Below are 19,288 nucleotides of genomic sequence, written 5' to 3' on the forward strand. Positions count from 1 at the left end.
AAAACCATTTTCAGGGCTGCCGATAGTGGGATTCGAACCTACTATCTCCCGGATGCAAGCTCACAGCCGCGCGCCTCTACGCGCACGGCCAACTCGCCCGGTGATAAAAATCCCTGACCTGGCCGGGAATGGAACCCGGTGCCTCCGGCTAAGAGGCAGGCACGCTACACCACAGGGCCTGCGACATAAATAGGAACCGTTGAAATATTACTTTAGAATATTCGCATTTAATAACGAGCTCATCAGCACCAAAAATAAATTGGACTTAGAAGTCCTGTTTTTGCTAATGGCTTTCCTTCGCACCGACACAGATTAGTCTTATGGCGACGATGGGATATGAAAGGCCTAGGAGTTGGAAGGAAGCGGCCGTGGCCTTAATTAAGGTACAGCCCCAGCATTTGCCTGATGTGAAAATGGGAAACCACGGAAAACCATCTTCAGGGCTGCCGACAGTGGGATACGAACCCACTATCTCCCGGATGCAACTTACAGGAGAAGTCCTTAATTACATACAATATTAATTGGGAGAAACTCCCAGTCGCTAACCTACATAGGCCTTTAAAAGAGCATAATTACTCCTGACAGATACAACATTATGAAAGAGCACAATTGCTCCGAATAGGTACGGCCAACACATTATAGAGTCTGAGCTCTAAAATACATAGAGGCTAGACTCAACCAAGCAATATGTTGCTATTTACCTTTTTAATTACACTGGTAACCCCTAGGGTGACCCCATTTCATAGTGTTCATACACAGGGTGCCCCATGGTGGGCTTATTAATTACAAAATTTCATATCCAGGTAAAGTAGGCCTACTGTTCCTCAAGGGAACCTAACGTAGACACGGTTACCCGCACCAGGGGCACATTACCCATTCTACTAAGCCTTAAGAAGGAAAAGAAAATGGTTACAACCAAAACAGTCCGTTAACAAAAGGCAAGGAGGCGAAACACCAGCACTCCTTAGAGGAATGTACTGGAAAAGACAAGAACTTAAGTGGGCTTAAGGCCCAATGACACAGAGGCTAATCCCATGCTAACACGGGTGACTAAAGAGGGAACATTTAAAGGCTGAGACAAATTTCCAAAATTTAGACGTTGAGAAACTTTAGTCACCCAGCTCAAATCTAGAAGGGGAAAGTTCCGAGGATCACCACTCATGCTCCCTTACATTAAATATTATCCCAGTAGCGAATATAAATTAAGTTCGAAGACTGTGCAGAAGGTCCTACATTTCACCATAAATAAAAAGATTGCATAGGCTATTAGAATTTAAGGAAAACTGCTAAACTTTCCCCTTCGGAACACAATTACATATTTAGGCAAATTCTGCCATTATCTGTCAGCGTGGGATCTCCTTAATAATAATGTTATTGGCTTTACGTCCCACTAACTACCCTTTTACGGTTTTCGGAGACGCCGAGGTGCCAGAATTTAGTCCCGCAGGAATACTTTTACCCGCCAGTAAATCTACCTACACGAGGCTGACCTATTTGAACACTTTCAAATAAAACCGGACAGAGACATGATCGAACCTGCCAAGTTGGGGTCAACCCTCTGAGGCACTCAGTCCGGCATTGTCTTCTTCAAGCCGGCAGCCCTCTGCCTCCAGGCCCCTCTAACCTCCGTCAAGTCGCACTCTCAATCACCGGCGGAAGTCAGACAAGACGGGCCGAAAGCGCTCTCCTTAAATAGCTGCGCAGGAGAAAGTTCTAGTTTACAGTCGTCAGCCCTAAGGCTGGTTAGATCCTCAACAGCTCTGCCATCAACTGTCATAGATTGCCTAGGCATCACAGAAGAGGCGTGACTACTAGGGAAATGAGGAGTGATGTAGTTTCCCGTTGCTTTCCTCACCGAGCCAGAAGTTGCTATTACATATCAGTCTGCCAAGCCCACTGAAATGCATGCATCAACCGACCCTATGAGCAACAGTTTTACACCATTCATAGCAGGGACTGGCTGCATAAGGAATGGCATTACTAGCATCACTCATACCTCAGTCACTTTCATATTGTCAAAGCCAAGTATAAGACTGAGACAGGTCAATGAAAGTAACAAAATTGCTCTAGCCTATACCAGAAATCATAGTGCACTGTAAACACTAGGTCCTGCAAGCAAAGGCATGGAAAGTTCTAGACTATATTAGAATCCAGAGCGCTGACAGGCTAACTTTCCATACACTCCCCCCGGGTAGCCTACTGATGGGTTAGAGAACTTAGTTACAATCATATGATAGTAGGAACCAGGTGAAGTATTGTCACATAAAGAAACAATAACCAGTAAATTTCTCTGGCGATAGACTGGAACTTAGCCCAAAAAAGTTCTCAATCACTGTCCGAGATGGCCATAGTGGATAAGGTGAACAGTTTAAAATAGCCGGCAAAGGTGTACACCTGGTATTATTATTATTATTATTATTATTATTATTATTATTATTATTATTATTATTATTATTATTATTATTATTATTGTTATTATTATTATTATTATTATTATTATTATTATTATTATTATTATTATTATTATTATTATTATTATCGTTACTACCAGCTGCATTTCGCACGACAAATACAAGGAAGCTGGGGACACACCATTGTTTTCCTCTTCCAGTAGCCTGCACCCACCCTATATGAGGAACTCTCAGTCTAATTATCAAGAGATAGTAGCCTACATGTATGTGACTTACAACGAGTGAGGAAATCCGTTTACAACTAAAGCTAAACGTCCCGACGGTAGCGTACAGTAAGGGAATTATGTGGAACCATAGCATAAAATGGTCATATTTATTCTATAAAGTCTTTAATTTTGTAATCACCAAATCTACTCACATCACTCGTTCAATTACGTGCCAAACATAGTAAATAATTGTGTCGTATTCTATGGCTCTCATTTTAACCATCTCACTTCACATTGTGACCTTTCCCTTTCAAACCTGTTAAGAACACGTTACAGTTTGCTACCCGTCCTTCAATTTGTACCTTTACCCGAATTTTTAACACGTCCATATCAATCAATCAATCAATCAATCAATCAATCAATCAATCACTCAATCAATCAATCAATCAATCATCTGCATTTAGGGCTGTCACCCTGGTGGCAGATTTCCTATCACTTGTTTTCCTAGAATTTTCTTAAAAGTTCTCAAGAAATTTTGAATTTTATCGAACCTTTCCCGTGTTAATTTATTCCCCAATTTGTCCTCTTGAATCCAACTTTATCTTCACATTGTGATCTTTACTACTTTTAAAATCTCCGTTCAAGCTTATTCGTCAGCAGTACTAATGATATTCCACGTCATCTCTCCCCTGACAGCTCCGAACATGCCGTTTAGTCGAGCAGCTCGTCTCCTTACTCCCAAGCCTTTCCAGCCCAAAGTTTGAAACATTTTTATAACACTACTCCTTTATCCGTAATCACCCAGATCAAATCGTGCTGCTTCCCTTAGGACCTTCTCCAATCCTCGTATCAAGTAGCCTAATCCTGGTATGGGTCCCATGCACCGGAACCGTACTCTAATTGGGGTCTCACCAGAGACTTATACGCCCTCTCCTTTACATCCTTACTACAACCTCTAAATACCATCATTACCATGTGAAGAGATCTGCCACCTTGCTTTACAACCTCGCTAATGTGATTACTCCACTGAAAATAATTCCTTATTTTAACACCTAGGTACTTACAGCCTTCCCCATTAGTTACTTTCACCTCATCAACGTAGTAATTATAACTTGGTGAAACTTACAACCCAACTGTTCTATCTTACAACATTGTCTAGTTCTTTGTGTAGTCGCTCACAATCCCGTAACACATTTACAACACTCTCTAGATTTAAACATAGACTAATTCCATTTCTAGGCGTTTCTCCCTCCGCTCTCTTGATCAGCTTTGTGATTTCATGTTCAGATGATGCCATCAAGGTGATGACATCAGCAAATCTAAGTTGTTGATCTTGCATCACCCAATGGAAAAATAACGTATCCCTGTCATCTATTGCAGTTCTCATTGCATATTCACCACAGTGATTGAAAAGCAGTGGTGAGAGAATGGGCTACATCGCTGACGGACTCCACCCTTCGTTCGAGTCTGCAGGGATTGTTTGTTTTGAATCTTCACAGTGGCTCTGTTTTACTTATACAGATACATGAGAAGATCAATAAGACGGAGTTGCAAACCCATAGGCTCTAATCCAAAATTTTCCGGAGATGGTTCCATTTGACAGTATGGAAGACCTTTTCGTAGTCTTAAATATATCATTTAGTTAATGAAAATAATAACAACAGTAATGATATTATGATATGTTTTGAAGGGATTTTATATCATAGACTGGGTGTTCATGTTCGTTCTAGTAGCCTATGTCCATTTATACACAACACACACCGAATTGCTAACCACCAGAGAGACACGCCTTTGTGAATTCATTCCAGGCTTGGCGAAGGAAAGGCATCTGGCCGTAATTAGTTGGAAAAATTTCAGGCTGAGGAAGAAGAAGAAGAATCTTGACTGCTTTATTGCTTATAAACTTAACATTTCGGAAACAATGGTGTGCTTATTGGTAATCGTTTGCTGGAGATAATGATGATGATAATGATGATGATGATGATGATGATGATGATGATGATGATGATGATGGTGATGAACACCTGCTTGACACAAGAACATAAACACGAGCACCGAAAGCCAACGCGGATTATATAGGCTACTCGGCGAACGTGGTGCCCTATATTGAGTGGAACGGGCGCGTTTATGTTCAAGAAGGAATGGTGAATATTATTTCTAATATGACTGTCGGATGTCACCACTGACTTTGAAAGTTTCTGTAAGAATAGGTGATCGTAACGAGTGAATCTGCATTTGACAAGAACTTTATGAACTTGTACCCATACTTCGAAAAACACCATTGTTTCACGTTATATGCACAACAAAATATGGCATAAAAATGTATGCATGGAGTTGTGTTGAAAATGAAAATCTTCAGCCTGTTTCTAGTCATTCGACCGCGTCAGCAATGGAATGAATGAAACCCCCATCTACGGACGAGGATAAGAATTGTGCCGGCTGCCGAAGCCTATCACACTCCTCTGGGACAATGATTAATGACTGACAGACGAAATGAAAAGAAAGTGGAGAGTGTCGCTGGAATAAGAGATGGCAGGGAAAATCGGAGTACCCAGAGAAAATCCTGTACCGCCTCCGCTTTGTCCACACAAATCTCACATGGAGTGGCCAGGGTTTGAACCACGGAGCCCAGCGGCAAGAGGCCGGCGCGCTGCCGTCTGAGCCACGGAATCACTGGAGTTGTGTTCTACACTGTTTATTTCAGTAATTTATCGTTAGGCTGAAATTTTCGATAATGAAGGATAGGCCCTAATGAACGCTGGGCGAGAGATCGTGGAAAAATCCTTATAATTCTGGCATCCTTGTTTGCATAGGCCTTCATTTATAGATAAAAGCAATATTTCGTTTCGAGACGTTTAGCGTCACACTAATTTAGATAGGATTTACCAACATTTGCCCAAGTGTGAAAATAGGAAACTGCGGAAAACTATCTTTAGGGTTGTCCATAGTGGGTTTCGAACTACTTTCTCTGAATGCAAATTTAGAGCTACGTGACCACGCAGCCAATTAGTTCGATAATATACATACATCCTCATTATAGACGATTGAGCCTTTCAGCGTTCAATCTGCAAGCCTCTGTGAATATACCAAGCGCCTCCTCAATCCTCAATTTGTACCTAGCATTCAAGAGTCGTTTAGTTCCTCAACTCCTATCTGTAATCATTAGAAACTGAGTCGAAACATCGTCATCTTGGTCTCCCTCGACTTCTCTTACCCTCCATCATCGAGTTCAATACTCTCCTAGATATCATATCCTCTTCCATTCGCCTCACACGACTCCACCACCGAAGCCGGGTTATGCGTACAGCTTCATCAATCTCATCATTTTGAGTACAATTGCCTGAACAAATTATTTGTACTGTAATACGGAATGCGTTAGGCCTCTCTGTAGCTCAGACAGTTAGGTGTAGGCCTTTCACCGATGTACCCTGCGTTCGTATCTCAGTAGCTGAATGCGAGATGTGTGCTGAGGGAGGGAGGGATAACTAGTAAAGAGAAAGGGTAGTAGGTCCACTGTGGTCAGCCTCACAGCACATTATGCATAGGGCGAGGGTTTGGCAGGTAGCCTATCGTGAAACCTTTCTGCACTGTTTTAAAATAATAATAATAATAATAATAATAATAATAATAATAATAATAATAATAATAATAATAATAATAATAATAATAATAATAATAATAATGCCGGGCTTAGTGGCCCAGACGGTTGAGGCGCTGGCCTTCTGATCCCAATGTGGTAGGTTTGATCCTGGCTGGTGGTATTTGAAGGTCAGCCTCGTGTCTGTAGATTTACTGGCACGTAAAAAAACTCCTGCAGGACCAAATTCTGGCAGCTCGGCGTCTCCGAAAACCGTGAAAGTATTTAGTGGGACGTAAAATCAATAACATTATTATTATTGTTGTTGTTATTGAGAGCCTTCGTGGTTCGGGCGGCAGCGCGCCGCCCTCTCACCGCTGGGTTCCGTGGTTCAAATCCCGGTCACTCCATGTGAGATTTGTGCTGGACAAAGCAAACGTAGGGCAGGTATTTTTTCGGGCACTCCGGTTTTCCCTGTCATCTACCATTCCAGCAACACTCTCCAATATCGAGCTCGATAGGCTGCAGTCGCTTAAGTGTGAGCAGTATCCAGTATTGGGGAGATAGTGGGTTCGAACCCCATCGTCGGCAGCCCTGAAGATGGTTTTCCGTGGTTTCTCCATTTTCACACAAGGCAAATGCTGGAGCAGTTAAGACCACGGCCGCTTCCTTCTCACCCCTAGCTCCTTACTGTTCCATCGTCGCCGTAAGACCTCTTTATGTTGGCACGTCGTAAAGCAACTTGTAAAAAGAAGAAAAACCAACACTCTCCTATATCATTTCATTTGTCAGTTACTAATCCTACTTCGGCAGCCGGCACGATTCCTATCCTCGCAGCTACGACGGGGGCTTCGTTCATTCCATCCCCAACCCGGTCGAATGACTGGAAACAGGCTGTGGATTTTCATTATTTATACAAATGCAGCTGGACATATTAAACGGCCATTATGAGGTCTTCGATTTTTCAACAGGCATAATAATAATAATAATAATAATAATAATAATAATAATAATAATAATAATAATAATAATAATTTTTAAATCCTGGGAGTGATTTGTCATTCGCTCCAGGACTTGCTCAGCAGAACCCTGTATTGATCCCCCGGCGAAGAGCGTCCACACTCGCACACATATTAGGGATTTATTTGGTGATGTCCGCTTCACATGTTTATCGTTGGTGGGCATGCTGGCTAAAGCCCCGCCCTCCGTTGCTCTGCCATTGGTCGGGAGCCTTAAAGGCGGTATTGGGCGCATGCTCGGGGAGAGGGTGACTGAAACACAGAGTGTCCGTGACAAGTGCTATACGGAGTGGTAGAGTGGCCTTTGGACCGGTGGTGTGAACTTCATACAGTGTTGGGGATTCCTGCTCGCGTAATGGTAAGTGGACTTCCGCTGGTATGGGGCCTGGTTTCTTCTGTTTTGAGCGAGCACATCTCCATGAAAAACTGCTAGGTTACAGTGTCCAATTTCTGTGAATTAACTAGGGCTCTATTTGCAACTTCTCGGCCGAGTCCATTATTTCCGTAGCCAGGTAACCCGATCCTCCTCCTTTCGTGTTACAAGGCCTCACCACCGCAGTTGTTTCATGCGCAGAGCTTCATCCATAAATTTCATCTCCGCTTGTATTCGTTTATGCTTACATACTTCTTTGGCCTTAACATCGAACGATAAAGACCCTAATATCCAGAATGAGATGCTCGGACCTTCAAAGAAATCGTTCGTGCAATATTCATCGTCAGTTATTTAGGTTTCGACTTAAATTCAATTAAGTTCGAAACTGTAATTTTTTTTTCTAGTTGTTTTACGTCGCACCGACACAGTAGGTCTTATGGCGACGATGGGACAGGGAAGGGCTAGGAGTGGGAAGGAAGCGGCCGTGGCCTTAATTAAGTTACAGCCCCAGCATTTGCCTGGTGTGAAAATAGGAAACCACGGAAAACCATTTTCAGGGCTGCCGACAGTGTGGTTCGAACCTACTATCTTCCGAATACTGGATAGGCTACATGCAAAATAAGGAGTGGAATTTGAAACTCTAGAGACTTTTATTATTATTATTATTATTATTATTATTATTATTATTATTATTATTATTATTATTATTATTATTATCTCCGAGTATGTTAATATAATAAGTGAGATTGAATCAAGGTGCAGTAAAGCTAATGCAGTGAGCCCACAGTTGCGATCAACAGTGTTCTGTAAGAAGGAAGTCAGCTCCTGGACGGAACTATCATTACACCGGTCTGTTTTCAGACCAACTTTGCTTTACGGGAGCGAAAGCTGGGTGGTCTCAGGATATCTTATTCATAAGTTAGAAGTAACGGACATGGAAGTAGCGAGAATGATTGCTGGTACAAACAGGCGACCACAAAGGCAGGAGGGTACTGGAATTAGGAGATAAAGGCTAAGTTAGGAATGAACTCGATGGATGAAGCTGTACGGTGGTGGGGTCATGTGAGACGAATGGAGGAGGGTAGGTTACCTAGGAGAATAATGTACTCTGTTATGGAGGGTAAGAGAAGTAGAGGGAGACCAGGACGACGATGGTAGATTCAGATAAGAGGTATAGAACTAAATGAGGCCACAGCACTAATTACAAATAGAGGATTGTGGTGACGTTTAGTAAATTCACAGAGGTTTGTGGATTGAACGCTGAAAGGTATAACGGTCTATAATGATAACGTATGTATTATTATTAGAAACCCTATTTTACATAGCGTTTTATAGTTATAGTTAATAATAAGATAAGATTCGCCACAGTTAAAAGTGTGATGACTGAATGCTAGAAAAAGAGAATAGAATAATTGTTTTTGAAAATCTGATAGAGAGGTTTTGCCAGTTCATTAATAGTTCAGGTATAATCTGGAGCAGGGTTCTTCAAATGGCGGACCGCGATTAAAATAGTAAATATGTTTCAGAGAGCAATGTGTGACTTAAACGTCCCTCGGTCTAGACCAATATTTGCCCCATAGATGGTAGTACCGGTATTTTGAAGTACTGAGAGTGAACAGGTTTTCTATTTGCTCCAAAGTTGGGAGAGATATTTGACTTGGGTTTTTCCTAGTCCGCAGCCTCTTCCAATGTGAATTTTGTGACAAATAATTTCAGAATTACTAATTAACACTTGAGGACTGTTTAACCATTGCTGAAACTTTGTGCATTCCAAACTTTGAAATATTTCACAAAACAAGACATGCCACTTCTCTCACCAGTGAGGCTGGGTTGGTGAAGTATATATTTCAAACGTACTTATGGACACTGAATGTAAAATATTATTTATCTAAAATTTTGTATGTCGACGTATTGTTTTTAAACACTCTAATGTTAAAAGTTAAACAATTCGGGGAAATGCAGTGCCGTGTGTCAATAATATACATCGTATTTACAATTGTCTGTAGTTATTATACAAACTAACCGATCACCGTAAGTAAGATCAGCTCCTATCTTATTTAACGAAGTATTTGGACTCCAAAACCCCATTTATTGCAATATTACCGTCAATCCGGGCCCTAGGGCAATATTATTGAAGACCCCTGGTGTTGTACAGTTTGGTTTGTGGGGTTTTAAAAAGGCATGAATAATCATCAGGAACAATGATGTTAAATGTCTCAAAATGTGCCTTCAATTTACCATGGTTGGATAAGAACTGAGTTAGCACGAAGTTCATGCTGGACCATCTTATGGACTTAGGCCTATAGGCCTAATATTTTTTACTATTTATAACTCAATATTACTGAGTACTAAAATGTGCGAGATGGATTCTCTCTTATGCGAATATATTTCATGGCCAGTAAATTCTTCACTGTAGATTGTATTGATGACTTGTGGGTCCCGTGTTTGTCGTTGATCAGTTTCATAACAGTAAATGTGTTTCCTTATATACTATGAAACGCACTTGCAGATGATGAAATGGAAGCTTAGGAAAATCAAAGGCATAAACTTACCAAGGTCTTGATTTTGCACGTCAACTAAAATAAATTAGGCTAAAGAGAGGTAGGCAATGTTTGTGATACAGGTAACTTCGTTATAAATCTTTTGAATAAGTCAGAGCACGATGAAGGCCAAAGCAAGTAGCTAGAGACATGTAGAGAATTCGGGGAGCTAGTAGGAAAATTGAAATCCTTAGTCTGCAATAGGGAAGTTCATGATACTCATTCAAAGATGTATCACGAACTTACCTGTATCACCAATATACCTCTCTTTACTCTATATCTTCTTTACATGTGAGACATAGGCTTTAATCGGATATTATATAGTATTTTGGCTTATAACATTTAGGGAGAAATATGAATTTCAAATGTAAGTAGCTAAATGTTCACTGTAGAGACTTAACCAGCAGTTCAATAGATACAGGCTCACAGAGAAACGGTTCGGGCTTTCCAGCGGACTGCATCCAATTAGTCTACGGACTGGTGATCAAAATATCATCAATGGACGAACATCGATTTGAACTTAACACAATCAATAACATAATTCCTTCAGGTAGCCCACTTTTGAAGACTTACAACTTGATTTGTTTCTCACGCTTACTTACCACTTAATAACCACGCGAAAATGGTGAACTAATGTAAAAACTATCGCGGCATTTAATTTCAATATTAATTTTATAGGAAACACCTAAAACCTTGTCAGGTTGAGTGGCTCAGACGCTTGAGGCGCTGCCCTTCTGACCCCAACTAGGTAGGTTCCATCCCGGCTCAGTCCGGTGGTATTTAAAGGTGCTCAAATACGTCAGCCTCGTGTCGGTACATTTATTGGCACGTAAAAGAACTCCTACGAGACTAAATTCCGGCACCTCGGCGTCTCCTAAAACAAAAAAGTAGTTAGTGGGACGTAAAGAAAATAACATCATTATCTTAAAACCTAATAAAATGTTATAGACTACAATAATTGAATTTTCTTTATGTCAAATTATGCAATGTATTCACAAGATTTGTGCCTCGTTTTCAAACCTAATGAAAGAAAATTGAATCGAATTAGAACCGGACTATGCCGGCTAAGTAGCCTAAGTGTTCCTGTTTTCTTCTAAAATGTAGGCCTAACTATTAAACACCCTTCATGTATCGATGGCCTAGCTTGAATACCTCGTATCTCAAAAAGTTCTTCCTATCCATTATTTCCCTTAAGACTGGTCACGCCTCCCAGCCATACATGAATATGCAGTCCATCAGAACAATGTTCATTGGGTTTATTTTCCTATGCTGATGCTTAAAGGAAAATGAACCTTATAAAATTATACTGTAGGAGTCAGTAAATACGTCACCCAGACATACTTTCCTATAGTACGGTACGATAAGGTTCATTTTCCTTCACATGACGGCATAGGAATAAAGAACACAACGAACATTGTTCTGATGGACTGCGTATTCATGTGTGGCTGGGAGGCGTAACCAGTCTTAAGGGAAGTAATGGATAGGAAGAACTTTGTGAGATACGAGGTTTTCATTCTAGGCCATCGGTATGTAATATCAGAAAAAAACATTATTTTCAATTGAAGTGGTTACATATTGTTTTCATTCTCAGGCAAAGAGTATTTGGACGATTGACTTTAGACAGGTCTCACCGCCACTTAAAATAATGGTGTTCTGTTGGAAAAAAATGCCTTTTTGTGCCGGGAGTGTCCGAGGACTTCGGCTCGCCAGATGCAGGTCTTTTGATATGACGTCCGTAGGCGACCTGCGCGTCGTGATGAGGATGAAATGATGATGAAGACGACACATACACCCAGCCCCCGTGCCAGCGAAATTAACCAATTAAGGTTAAAATTCCCGACCCTGCCGGGAATCGAACCTGGGACCCCTGTGAGCAAAGGCCAGCACCCTAACCATTTAGCCATGGAGCCGGACGTTCTCTTGGAATTATTATAATATTTAAGTGATAAATGTCCTATGTACTGTAAGGAAAATTCATTTAAAATAATAATTCTAAAAACAAACAAAATGAACGGACACCAGCTAGATAAAATAGCAAGCGAATATTCACACGAGATTGAACTATGTTAGTAAGCTATAGGTCTACTGGTTTCCTTGTTTACCTTCAGAATTGATATATTTTCTCCCTGCAGTCCATATTTCAGATTCTCATAAAACACCCCAGTCGTTGATAATTGAGTCCGTGTCAATATTTTCTACCCGTACATCCCAAACCGCCCAGGACATAAATTCAGTACAACAATGGGATATATGGACGACCGCTACCCGAGCCAGGTTATGTGGAAACTATTTACAATGAAGAGAACTGCAGAACAACTAACCTTCTAAACTTCACTTTCAGGAGAATACAATGTCGTTTACAATCAGACATTGTGACATTGAAGATAGTCCCTTCAGAAGTCATAACTTGCCCGTTTAGAATTAAAACAATAACTTGAGCTTTTCATTCGGTCAACGCATGATAAATTTCAAAATCAAATTTGCACAAGTGAGCAATTTAAACACTCGCAACACGTAAGTAGACTAAAACACCAAATTAATGACGACAATTGCTCCTGCCACTTTTCTGTCTTGTCTTCTTTCTCCTGAAGAGTTTTTTGATTAGAGCTCTTAATATTCTTGTGCCTGCTTCTCCTTTTACCAAAAGTTTCTTTGGTTTCCTTCTTAGCTGCCTTTCACTTTTTGTTGACATCATTCTTTAGTCGGTATCAATCCCACTTAGCCTCCTCAGAATTTGTAAATCTTGTACTTGTGTCGTTCACCAGTCACAACTAGTATTCCATGAGTTACCAGTTTATTCCTACTTCGTTGATCTTCAGCATCCTTCCTACTCTCATTCCTTAGGGCTGTCCACTTTTCATCAATCTTGCTTCTTTCACCATCTATACTTACTGTAGTCCTTGTCCAGAATGTTCCATGAAACTTGCGCGCATTTTCTTTTCCTTTACCTTATCTACATCCCATATCCTGGTTTTCTTTCCAGTATGCAATTTCCTCAGTGCCATACGACATTTCACGATCACAAAATTGCGATTCTAGTGAACTTCTGCTCCTGGGTAGGTCTTACAATCCAGCACCTGGATTTCGAATCTCTTCCTAACCATAATGAAGTCTATTTGATGTCTTGTAGTGTTTCCAGGTCTTTCCCAAGTGTACAAATGTCTTGTGGACTTCGAAGCTCAGTAACTGTTAGCAAGGACTGAATTATGATCAGTACAGAATTCAAACAGCCGCCTTCCTCTTTTATTCCTCAGTCCCAGTCCATATTCTCCTACTACATTACCTTCTCTTCCTCGACCAGCCACTGAATTCCAGTCTGCCATCACAATTAAATGTCCATCTCCTTTTTTTATTGCATTAAATCTTCTATCTCTTCGTACATTCTTTCAAATTCTTCACTGCTGGCTGAACTAGTAGACATGTAATCGTGTACTGTTTTGATGAATATTAAACTTAGTTTGGTGTCTACCTTGTCTAAGATAATCCATTCGTTACCTCTACTAGTCATAGTAACGTACACGTTGCCCTATTTACTTCATCAATATTAAACCAACTTTCATGATAATTCTGTAGTCGTGTGAGAAGAAATCTTGCTCTTTCTACCAACACATATCACGTATATCAACTACACATAACTTAAGTCTACCAATTTCCATGTCCAGTTTCTCTAGTCTGTTAAAATGATTTTGTCTTCCAACATTCCATGTTTCTACTTGTACAATATCAGTATTCACCTTCATCATCATCACCACCATCGCGTAGCCCCAGCCGGAGATCCAAATAGGAGACAACCAAGAAGAAGAAGAAGGCACCATCATACAGAGAGAATTACATGCTCCCGAGAGATACGACTGTAGTTTCCCGTTGCTTCTGACCATAGACTATACCGGAATGTACATAGTTAATAACAATATCAGTACTGAGTTACATTCCACGAGTCTGATGTATTTGGGCAACTTCACCGGGATCTAATCTGACAACCTGAGGCGTTCATCCCTAGTTTCGTCATAGCTGATCCTGCTGCTCTTGCAGATTATGAATGGATACTCTACCATTTTGTTGAACTAGGCCTACATGTTCTTTCGACCGGATCTGATGCGGTTGCACCTATGGCTCGCTTATCTGCTCACTGTGATACACAAGCACTCACCACCATTGTAAGGTGACATGGTACATAGTGTTAGTGTTGCACCAACGCAGAAATACGAAAAGTGAAATGCAGTTTCCATCCAAAAACGTTCCGTACACCAGCAATTACCTAATTAATTCAAATTTGGAGAAAATGTGATATTGTTGCAACGGTTACAGTAAGTGCGGAAATTTGGAGGATGAATGTAGTTCTTATCCAGATATATAGACCTACTTCCATTAGATCCGCAGTCACCAAATGCCTTTCCGTGATATTTGCATGATGTCTGACCTTGCTTCTCACGGCGGTGATGAATGAGGTTTGGGCGAATTTCCGCCTATAAACATTGATTCAAAGAACGTATCGTATAATAAAAACTATTGTATCACCATAGTGAACTGTCAATTAATGTTTCAATCACGGGCTCAGTAGATCGCAGCGAGCAGTGCGTTATACAAATCCCACACGTGCGCTTTTATCATTAAAAAGTGACATATCCACAGCCTTATCGTTACATCTCTGTTGGAAGCTTCCTGGTATCTCGATCTGGACTGTTGCCAAACAGTTTTCTTCCATATGGTCACTAATTTTGAAGATAAAGTTTTCATAAGTGTTTTTATAAATTACTGTTATGTTATATGAACTTAACGTGGAGTAGTTCATATTGAATTTATTTTGCTCATTTTAGACTTAGGAGGTAGATCTTTTAGTTTTAGTCTTGTTGTAGCCACAAAGACGCACACACAAGTTGCTAGTGGCTTTACGTCGCACCGATGCAGATAGGTCTTATGGCGACGATGGGGCAGGAAAGGCGTAGTTGTTGGAAGGAAGTGGCCGTGGCCTTAATTAAGGTACAGCCCCAGCATTTGCCTGGTGTGAAAATGGGATACCACGGAAAACCATCTTCGGGGCTGCCGACAGTGGGATTCGAATCCACTATCTCCCGGATGCAAGCTCACAGCCGCGCGCCCCTAACCGCACGGCCAACTCGCCCTGTCACACAAGATGCTGTCGATTGTGTACACTATTTTATATACACATTACACACATATTAATGAACCGCCATTTTGAACAATTGACGGCTACATTAGCATGCCAACCAACTACCAATAAAACAAAATCACAACACGAGTTAACACATTCGACTAACCACTTTCACTACCAAGTCTCGCTAACAACTGTACACCGTCTCCCAACACTGCCTCTTTATATACACTGCCTGTCTAGGCTTCTAGAAAAGTATGACCTAACACGTTGTCTCGTAATTTCTCGAGTATCCAATAACCTATGTACAAATGGATCGAACATTCTATAAACCTCGAGTGGCAAAAATGCATTGTTCTAGAATCTTACCCTGTGTTGCACAACAGTACATTGGATTTATACATCATATTTACAGGCAATAATAAACTTGAAAATATATACTATTAATTACGTGTTCTTACATTAAAAATCTCATACAGCACACGTATCATAACATAACCTCACATGTTTTGTTACATAAGACAGTTCATACAACACACAAATAATAAATAATACGACTAGGATTTAACCAAATACAGTCCGTGTATAACTACGTAAATAATAATAATAATAATAATAATAATAATAATAATAATAATAATAATAATAATAATAATAATAATAATAATAATAATAATAATAATACCTACTAATCGAGCTCGATAGTTTCACTATTTACCCATGGATCTAGAGAATTGTTTCCAAGTTATACTAGTCAATTACACTTGCATCAATTAGTTAATATTGAATTTATTTTGCTCATTTTAGACTTAGGAGGTATATCTTTTAGTTTTGGTCTATATTAAGTTATATTATAACCAGTAGGCCTATGTTAAGTTTGAACTCGTAGGCCTATAATGTATTCAGTATCCAGCCGCATACTGTGGTTAAGTGTAAGAGTGGGCCAAGAGCCCTAACTTCGCCATAAATAAATAAATAAATAAATAAATAAATAAATAAATAAATAAACGGGGAAAAGTGAGGTTGTAGGTTTCACCAAGAGTAAAATACTCTCAGTTTTAATTACTTTGTTGATGGGGTAACAGCACCTTGTGGGGATCACTGTGCTCATATTAACGGCGTTGCTAAGAAAGGTCACAGCTCTATTCATGGTTAGGAGAGTATTTATGGGTTGTAGTAAGGATGTAAATACGCCTCTGTGGTGTAGTGGTTAGTGTGATTAGCTGCCACCCCCGGAGGCCCGGGTTCGATTCCAGGCTCTGCCACGAAATTTGAAAAGTGGTACGAGGGCTGGAACGGGTCCACTCGGCATCGGGAGGTAAAATGAGTAGAGGTGGGTTCGATTCCCACCTCAGCCATCCTGGAAGTGGTTTTCCGTGGTTTCCCACTTCTCCTCCAGGCAAATGCCTGGATGGTACGTAACTTAAGGCCACACCCGCTTCCTTCCCTCTTCCTTGTCTATCCCGTCCAATCTTCCCATTCCCCCGCAAGGCCCCTGTTCAGCATAGCAGGTGCGGCAGCCTGGGTGAGGTTTCACCCCTGACACAATGTCTCACGCTCCAGGACACTACCCTTGAGGCGGTAGAGGTGGGATCCCTCGCTGAGTCCGAGGGAAAAACCAACCCTGGAGGGTAAACAGATTAAGAAAGAAAGAAAGAAAGTAAGTAAGTAAGGATGTAAAGGAGAAGGGGAATAAGTCCCTGGTAAGACCCCAATTGAATCGGTCACGGAAGTCACGAAATGTAAACTTGTGGGAAAACAGAAAAACTGACCGGTGTAGGCTATAAACCAGAAACTACTTGTAAACATTTTTCTCTGGGGATTAATACTTATAGAAAGACGTCATGGAAGTAAGATATTAAGTGTTATTCTTTATTAACTTTGCCTATAGATCAGTTTAAAACTCTGTGACTTACGGGATTTTAAAACCAAATGAACAACAATGTATCATTGACTTAAAGAAAAACCAAAATTCATAGTCATATATGATTTACTGATATGTTTTATCTGCGTTATTCATGCATGAAAAAGCTATAAATTTTTACAGTACCAATAAATTCGGCCTAAATTGTACAGGAAAGTACTTAATATTATAAATATTTCAATACGTAATGAAACATGGAACATGCTTCTTAAATGTTTATGAAAATTCCTCATTTACTCCCTGTTAGTTGTGCTCCAGTTATATAGGCTGTAGTATTCCAGAAGACAAATTAGAACGCTTGGAGAAGCTATGTTCAGTTAAATTCTGCATCATTAGTAAGCAAATATTTTGTTAAATATCAAACTACTTGCAAGGTACATTAGTGTTCGTAGATACACTTCCGTGTTATACGTATGAAATTTGTTTCACTCTTGCTGTTTGTATTTTGTTACACTTATATAAATACGCATTCCTAATTCTTTTTAATACTAACGTCATTATCGTCTGAAGAAGACATTACTGCACAACAACCGGAAACGCTTCTATAACAAACGCAAAACAGTGTGCTTCCCGCGATTAGTGAAATTCGAGTCACCAACAGCTGATGCTGACAGCACACACTAGCATTAAACCCTGTTACTTTGAGAAACCCCGGAGTTTTAAAACCAAACCAAAATAATATTGACGAACCCTTCACAGTCATTGTATACAGCAGACTTACGGGGGTTCTCCGATGTATCTACCCTTCAACATTCACTTTTGTCACATAAAACGAAATTGTCAAAAAATGCGACTTACGGGGTTTTAAAACTAACCGATTCAATTAGAGTCGCCGGCCCCGTGGTGTAGGGGTAGAGTGCCTGCCCCTTACCCGGAGGCCCCGGGTTCAATTCCCCCCCAGGACACGGATTTTACCTGGACCTGAGGGCTGGTTCGAGGTCCAATCAGCCTACGTGATTAGAATTGAGGAGCCATCTGACAGTGAGATAGCGGTCCCGGTCTCGAAAGCCAAGAATAACGGCCGAGAGGATTCGTCGTGCTGACCAATGACACCTCGTAATCTGCAGGCCTTCGGGCTGAGCAGCGGTCGCTTGGTAGGCCAAGGCCCTTCAAGGGCTGTAGTGCCATGGGGTTTGGGGAGATTCAATTAGAGCATGGATCCAGTGAGTGGGACCCTCACCAGGTTTACTTGATACGAGAACTGGGAAAGATTCAAACGAAAGCAGCACGATTTGTTGTGGAACATTTCCAACAAAGGAGTAGTGTTACGAAAATGTTGCAAAGTTTGGGCCGGGAAGACTTGGGAGTAAGGATACGAGCTGCTCGACTACGTGGTATGTTCCGAGCTGTCAGTGGAGAGATGGCGTGGAATGACATTAGTAGACGAATAAATTTGAGCGGAGCTTTAAAGAGTAGGAAGGATCACAATATGAAGATAAACTTGGAATTTAAGAGGATAAATAGGGGCAAATATTAATTTATAGAACAAGGAGTGAGGGATTGGGATAATTTATCGCTAAATCTCAAAATACTTTGATAACGTTTGAGAAAAGGCTACGTAAATAAATGGTAGGGAATCTGTTACCTGGGCGACAGCCCTAAATGCAGATTGTTGATCATTGGTTGAGATGGATGCAACAAACTCAGGTTGTATGCGCAAGTTGTCTGTTTGTCTGTCTAGATGGCTGATACGTCATGCATCCTCTAAACATCATATCAATTACTCAACGAAAGTGAACACATGGTGAATAAATTAATCAAAGTCGAAATGATGTGTGTGTGTGAGAGAGAGAGAGAGAAAATCCACCTTGATAAGTTATCCATTGGTATTCGCATAAGTTTATTATTATTATTATTATTATTATTATTATTATTATTATTATTATTATTATTATTATTATTATTATTATTATTATTCGAAAACCCTTTTGAGGCTACAATAAATCAACTTTGCTTACTTTTGTTTGCATTTAACTTTCTTCCTTTCCAAACTTCCTTCATTTCCTGAGAATGTTGTTCCTTTTCCTCTTGAGTTCATTTTCTTCCAGTTGTTAATGTCTTTCCCTCCTGAAATACTGCCGCTCCTGTTACTCTCTGAATCGTGTTGTGTTTTCCCTCGTATCTA

The 19,288-nt window shown here is 40.4% G+C and overlaps 1 protein-coding gene across 1 annotated transcript in view; it reads left to right on the forward strand.

The window, feature by feature from the left end:
* Nucleotides 1-7,519: 7,519 nt before the first annotated feature.
* HLH3B (Helix loop helix protein 3B) overlaps nt 7,520-19,288 on the forward strand; it is an 80,679-nt gene continuing 68,910 nt past the window's right edge. The window contains exon 1 of the mRNA XM_067140227.2: nt 7,520-7,571. Within this exon, the coding sequence (XP_066996328.2) occupies nt 7,569-7,571 (3 nt within the window). The 5' untranslated portion in view covers nt 7,520-7,568. The remainder of the gene's footprint in view (nt 7,572-19,288) is intronic.

The sequence above is a fragment of the Anabrus simplex genome, chromosome 2, assembly GCF_040414725.1.
Source record: "Anabrus simplex isolate iqAnaSimp1 chromosome 2, ASM4041472v1, whole genome shotgun sequence".
Lineage (NCBI taxonomy): Eukaryota > Metazoa > Arthropoda > Insecta > Orthoptera > Tettigoniidae > Anabrus > Anabrus simplex.